At 42.9% G+C, this 7,325-nt stretch overlaps 1 protein-coding gene across 1 annotated transcript; it reads left to right on the plus strand.

The window, feature by feature from the left end:
• Nucleotides 1-992: 992 nt before the first annotated feature.
• On the plus strand, nucleotides 993-6,500 carry prss35 (serine protease 35). Its single transcript, XM_083640511.1, has 2 exons — nucleotides 993-1,131; nucleotides 3,940-6,500. Exon 2 carries the CDS (start codon nucleotides 3,959-3,961, stop codon nucleotides 5,213-5,215), a length of 1,257 nt encoding a protein of 418 aa, XP_083496637.1. The 5' UTR covers nucleotides 993-1,131; nucleotides 3,940-3,958; the 3' UTR covers nucleotides 5,216-6,500.
• The last annotated feature ends 825 nt before the right edge of the window (nucleotides 6,501-7,325 follow it).

Consider the following 7,325-nt stretch of genomic DNA (forward strand, 5'->3'; position numbering starts at 1 on the left):
TAAGTCATTGTGGTGGTTTATGTCAGGTTGAAATGTGGGCTTTAAATGCTGCAGATGGCTCTAAGGCCTACAAAATAACCCTTCAGCCGGAGGCAGAACTCGCCATCTTCGGTTGCTTCCCTACAGCTGTGCAACAGTCTGACACAGGAGACAACTGTTACCAAGAAACTCATCCTGAAGGAATGGAAGTCCCCCTCTTCACCCTCTTTTCAATTGTGGCTACGGATGGAGAGACTTAGGTTCCTGAGGACCAACTCAATTAAAGAAACTATCTGCTATTTGGGACGCATTTCTAGCCTATCTCGTTGAGGTTGGGGCCGGGGGCAACGGGTGATTCGCCGAGCTGGATTCTCATGGACCCCCTGTGTGGGATCCCGGGCACAATACAAGCATACGTAGGCTACCTTACGCGACTGGTATTACATTGTAATAGTGAATGTCGATAATATAGGCCTCTGTGGTTTTTTTCGTATGTTTTTTATTCTCTTTAGTTTTTGTTTTCCTGTGTCTGAGCCTGTTTGTTGTTCGTATGTTGTTCAAAAAAGTTGAAAATAAAATAGCCTATTGAAGAAAAAACAGTTCTGCAGATGTTCAGGCTCTGATGGCTGACAAAGAAACGCCCAGTAAGTGGCTTTTGTGGAGCTCACTGGAACTAATTCCTTCACAGTCCACTGAAAGTAGCTACCATTGACTCGGGTGCGCAGATTTTCCCCCCTCTCCTCCTAGGCTGCAGGTCAGCCGCGCACCTCCCGCCTGGGCTGACGCTCAATAGACCACTGACTTCACCCAATTCAGCCTTAGTTAAATGCCTCGGTCTGGTCCCACCCCTATGTGAATAGCTTTTGTCGGGGGGAAAAGTCTTTTCAGATTTTTTTCCTCTGTTCCCCCTCCTCCCTTCTTCCTCAGCATCAAGTGCAGCCTGAGCCCAGCGTCCTGAGCGGCTGAGACTTTCTCCCCAGCCTCTCTGTAAAAAGCAATGAGGACAGGGAACCATCGCCCTGCTGATACCACCGGAACGTCTGGGATGCAAGTTTGTTTTCTGGATAAAGAGGGATAATTGTATACACAAGAAAAGACAACAACAAACAATACATTGCGGATTTGGCATATCCATCAATCGAATGCAAGCAGGTATGAAGCCTTCCTCATTCATGCAAGTTATAACAATTTCTTGATGGAGCCAAGGGAAAGTGAGCATTTTCCCTCCGTTATTTTGTATCCTTTTTCATCGGTTTCTTGCTGTTTGGATTGTCACATCTATTCTTGGTGGATGCACTTGTTGGATATTACTAGTATTATTATTATTTCATTCATTCATTTATTTATTTTACAGGGGATTCATTCCTAATGTTGATAGGTTACTGGTGGTTTATTCCTTAGTTATCTCTACACCCTTTTTGAGTATTTTGGTTATTTTGGGTGCAGCTATTGAGTGAAGGCATAAGTAGACGAATTGCGTTTCTGACGTCAATTAATCAATTCAGAATTTTAAATTGATTAAAATGAACATTAGATAGGCCTAAATTCTCCATTCATCACGTTTTCTTCCCACTTATAGCCGCTATGTTGGACTAGATGATGTAGCCAATTATCTTCACATTTCGTTTGATTGATATCTTTGCATTTGGTAGGCTGCTATATTTATTTGCCTTATGGTAGGCTATATGGATAATTCTGACGTTTCCTATTTTTGGAATAAGAAAATACTTTTATAGTTGCGGTTGTCCCAGAAGAGACTGTTTTGCTGAGATAATTTGAATTGAACTTGAATCAGATAGTTGTCATATAATTTTCTCCTTCTAGCTAAATAGTCAACAAAGTTTGTCTGTGGCACAGTCAGATTATTCTGTAATCTGTATTATGCTCTATAACAGTGCTTCTGCGTTCTGCCTGAGAGACAGAGGTTTATTTAAAGTTGGGAAAATAGGTCAAACTGGTCTGGATGAAATCACCCGTTCCGATAAACGTGGTGGATAATAGTCTTGGGAGAGATGGGGACCCATGCCCCGGGAGAGGATTGCGCCCTAGCGCCATCTACCGCTGCATGGTTTTGGCTCCTGCGTCAAGCAATGTGGGAGGGAGAGGGCACTCGGTGCGCTGTTAGGCTTAGCGCAATGGAAAATAGCTTTGTTCAAAATGAGTGCCTTCTGTAACCAAGAGTCGTGATGGCAGCATATCAGTTTCCACTCTATCATGAATGATTACAGGCTTTCTACTGGATTCGTGTTCTGTCTCAGTCTGGGGGTGGGAGTGTGAAGTTGAACAGAAACTAAGGGTCAGACATTTTTGTATTCCCATTATATAGACATTTTTTTACAAGTTTTGTGGGCCTGTATATATTTATTATAGTCTGGTTATAGTCTAGTCATGTTTTATTGGACACAATGTGGTGAGTTTAAGCCAGATAGTCTCCTTTTCTATTTAGCTCTGCCTTCGGTGAATTGGTGCTGTTGTTGAAGCTGTGACTCAGATGGAGGAAGATTGACTCCTGTGTAACTGGCACACTGATATGGAAATGTTTTGTGGTTTTAAATTTAAAAAAGGCGATGCGGGCTGGATAGCTGCTAAACTCTAGAGATCTCATGATCTCGCAAGAAATCCAGCTGCCTTGTTAGCTACTGTAGCTGCAAAGCTGATAGTATTTCTATCATAAAGCATTAAGGGTACAGCTCCACAGGTGATGCTACACATACATACAGTGAGGGAATCTCCCTCTCAGCTGTGTCTCTTGGGATCTCTGCCAAGCCTGTCAGCTTCTCATTTTCACGCTGCACTAACATCCAATCTAGGCTGTCCCCCACAGGCCCATCCTCCAGCTGGAAGTCCCAGATGTTAGTTAGACTGTCACACACCATTTTAACCCCTCTGAACAGTCAATCACCATGGTGTCAGTCTGCACTTCTGTTTGAAATTAACTGCTGGATTTGCACTGCATTGCTCCTCAATGAGCAGCATTCAAATTGTTTTCTCTTGTGCTTGGAATTGCCTGTGTGACTACATCGCCACAGTAATGTTGATGAAATAAGGTTCCTGCAGTGAAGTGATGGTCTGCTGAATCTATTAAATATACCCAAATTCAAATTTGATTTATAGGGCTTCTGCCTGCAGCTTACATTTATAGGACTTCTGCCTGCAGCTTACATAGTCTTTATATTCAATGGCATGTGTTTGGACAGGGAGCAGTATGGAAACCAGATATGGTCACATTACTGAAGGGGAGGTTAAGCCTCCAAGCCACTGTCTCAGCCCATCCTCTCATGCCCGCTGCCCACAGCCTCAAGCTCGGCTCAGAGGCTATAAATCTGATCTCAACCACACAGCTTATGTATCAACTCCAGAGAAATACTTCATGATCAATGATTTTTTAAAGAGTGTCTCTCACATTTATGTCGAAATTTATCCTTATTAAAAAAATGGCACCCATATTTTTTTTTGCAAGTGTGAGCATTTTGAGGATTTGTGGTAGAATTATGCTGGCCTGTCCTGAGTGCGTTGAAGTCTGGAACAGATTGCTGCGCTTCCCTATATTATAGTTCTGCAGGCTGAGCTCTGGACTTGGTTGATGAGATGTCTTGAATACTCTGGGCTACATTGCCCCCCAGTGGACTTTACTGAGCTATGTTTATTTTGTCTAATAAACGACGAGGCATCAATACCTGATAAATGACCTCACGAATTGAATTAGCAAAGGAAGGGACCATTCAATAAAAATGTCACTGTGTATACATGTGTTTAAAATGGTTTTAGAATTCAATTAAGGAATAATTTAGTTTTCCACCTGTTCCACCAAGGAGAAACTGCCTGAAGATGAAAAGAAGTTGATGTTTGCCTCAAAACTTGCTGAGCAGGTCGATGAAGTCCAAACATGATTGAATCATTTGTTTAGAGTGCCCTATGTCATCCCTGACTGAGTCTTCCTCACTTTTCTCTACATTGCAGAGCCAGGCCCGCCTTAACAATGGGCCCCATACCCCTGTGTCTCCTGCTCCCAGTGCTGGCCGTGGTGGTGGTGGCTGTGGTCGTGGAGGAGGCCACAGCGGACGATCAGTATACCTGGCCACAGTGGAAGGTGCCTCTGGTAAGGAACCGACGCACCGTGCCTCTCAGCAACCCCAAGTTCTCAGCCGAGCCTCAGGCGGAGCAGAGTGGGACCTGTGGGATCGAGTGCCAGCGTCGCCTACCTGCCCCGTCTCTGGATGACCTGGAACAGTTCCTGTCCTATGAGACAGTTTACGAGAATGGCACGCGCACCTTTACCTCAGTTTCTGTGCAGGGCCTCAATGAGGTGACTGCCTGGCCTGGAAACTCCTCGTCCAGCTCCCGCCACAAACGGGAAGTGTACGGCATGGACACCCGTTTCACCATCTCCGATAAGCAATTCTCCACCAAGTATCCCTTCTCCACCTCTGTGAAGATCTCCACGGGATGCTCTGGGGTTCTGGTGTCTCCTAAACATGTGCTGACCGCTGCCCACTGCATCCACGACGGACGGGATTATCTGAACGGAGCGCAGAAGCTGCGTGTTGGCGTCCTGAAGGAGAAGTCCAGGCGGGGGAAAGGAGGCAAAGGCAGGGGAGGACGAGTCAAAGGCAAAAGGAGAAAGGGAGACAAAGACAACACAGAGGAGAAGGAACAGAAAGAAGAGCGGAAAGGGAAAGGGAAAGGCAGAAAGAGCCGGAGTCGGCGCAGTGCGGAATCAGAGAAGCCTTCGTTCAGGTGGACCAGGGTCAAGCAGACCCAGGTTCCTAAGGGCTGGTTCAAAGGCGTGTCTGATGGAGTGGCTGCGGATTACGACTACGCTGTTCTGGAGCTGAAGAAAGCCCAGAAGGTCAAGCACATGGATCTGGGTGTTATCCCCTCAGTCAAGAAGCTGCCTGCCGGGAGGATCCACTTCTCCGGCTTCGACGATGACCGACCTGGCAACCTGGTGTACCGGTTCTGCTCCGTCTCGGAGGAGTCCAACGACCTGCTGTACCAGTACTGCGACGCCAAGCCGGGCTCCAGCGGCTCGGGGGTCTACATCCGCCTCAAAGAGCCCGGGAAGAAGAAGTGGAGGAGGAAGATCATTGGGGTTTTCTCTGGTCACCAGTGGGTGGATGTTAACGGGAATGGCATGCAGCAGGATTACAACGTGGCGGTGAGGATAACACCCCTCAAGTATGCACAGATCTGCTATTGGGTCCACGGGGACTCAAGCGAGTGTCAGGTAGCCTGAGACAGCATACAACCCCCCTCACCCACCCCATACCCCCTCCTACCCCCCTCCCATGACCACCTCCACCACAATCATGACCCCCCCCCCCCCCCCATCACTAACCAGGGGCCCGTTGACTGCCTTTCCTCTGCCTTTTACCTCCTGTGCCTCCCAGTGGTGTCTGTTACATTGTGACAATGTCTCTCTCGCTCACACACACACACACACACACACACACACACACACACACACACACACACACACACACACACACACACACACACACAGCCATACAGACTCAATGTTGACAGGAACAGGAACTCGTCAACGCACCAAGAGAACTGTGGCTCTTCAGCTCTTCTAATTTATTTGCTAAAAAAACAACTCTAAGAAAAAACATTGAATATCATGATTATGTATATTTACAGATCATCTAGATCTGCCTTTTTTTGTTTTGTTTTTGCATTTGACCAATTTGGATACATTGTTGGAAAGTGTGTATAAATGTATCATACTGTTTCATGTGGGCAAAGCCTCGTTATATTACTCGTATATTCCAGTTAGGCTTTTACGGAGAGACATTGACGTTTCCAGGTGTTCTCCACTGTGTTTGTAAAATAGAGCAAGTGTGCATTGGCCTTGACAAAAGACCCAGGAAAACAATAAATGTAATTTGTAATTAACTCTATAGAGATATTGAGATGACTGTTTTTTAAGAACATTTTCTAAATGAAAGATCTGGTGTTTTGGATTTTGTATATCTAGATATTTGAGTTTCATGTATTGTTTTTTATAACTACTTTTTCAAATAAGTTCCTGAATAGCGAAAGGGTCATCCTGGATATAAGATTGCTTTGAGTCTCACCCTCCTTTCTCTATTCTTGCAACACAGTGAAAAGTGGTTTCATTGTTGTGCACATAATTATAGCTTATTAGAGCTTATCCGGAGACTTGGTGCTAAGTTAAGGAATTGTACACTTTTTGGGGAGACTTCTCAGAATATATTTTGATAGCCTAGTACTGTAACTATGTATTTATGTAAGGCTACATATTAGGGTGTGATAAGATGGGACTGAACTATTCAACACTTACTTGGCCTGTTTAGATGTATCTAATTCTAATATGGTGAGCTAAAAAAATAATACCACAATATTGTTATATAATAACAATTTTAAATCTGGAGTGTTATATTTTTTGACATTCTTGTTACTGTATTTGCCACAATTCATATGAATTTCCTTTTGATGACCAAATACCTGAAATGAATGATGCGGATTGAAAACCAACCATTAAATCAAGTTTACTACTTGTATACGTGTGTGTGTGTTCATGATGAACATTTAATTCCCGGTAACGCTTTATATTAAGGTTCTATTAATAAACATTAATTAATAGGTAATAAGGCTCTTATAAGGTGCTTATTAACACTATTATTATGTTAATAATACTATATAAGTGTTAATACACGCATTATAAACATATTTATTGGTAGCTTATAAGACATTTATAAGCACTTTATAACCACCTTTACTAGCTGGTTTTGTTACTTCATTAAGCTGATAAATAGTTTGTTATTACCTTATTAGCAGTTAACTATGCACTTATTAACATTTAACTAAGCTTTTTGCAGGTACTGGATGTAAAGCGAGAACAGTGCCTTACTAAGGTTAATAAGTGCATAGTTAACTGCTAATAAGGTAATAACAAACTATTTATTAAGCTTAATGAAGTAAAACCAACTAGTAAAGGTGGTTATAAAGTGCTTATAAATGTTTCATAAGCTACCAATAAATATGTTTATAATGCGATTATTAACACTTATATAGTATTATTAACATAATAATAGTGTTAATAAGCACCTTATAAGAGCCTTATTACCTATTAATTAACGCTTATTAATAGAACCTTAATGTAAAGCGTTACCGATTGGCACAAGCTACCGTTAAAAGTTGCAATCTTTGCTATTTAATTAACTGTTAACTGACTGTCAAAGCAACAATTTAAGGATAAAATATCACTAAAAGTAACCATTGAGCAAGCAGTAGGTAGAGTATGGACTAATGTGGTAGGACTGATGTCAGAAATACTTGGATTAAAAGCTGACATTTACATAACTAGGCATCTCGCGCTA

The sequence above is a fragment of the Poromitra crassiceps genome, assembly GCF_964638095.1.
Source record: "Poromitra crassiceps genome assembly, chromosome: 1".
In the NCBI taxonomy this organism is placed as follows: domain Eukaryota; kingdom Metazoa; phylum Chordata; class Actinopteri; order Beryciformes; family Melamphaidae; genus Poromitra; species Poromitra crassiceps.

Excerpts from the sequence above, each read along its gene's own strand:
- prss35 (XM_083640511.1), top strand. The coding sequence starts at position 3,959 with ATGGGCCCCATACCCCTGTGTCTCCTGCTCCCAGTGCTGGCCGTGGTG.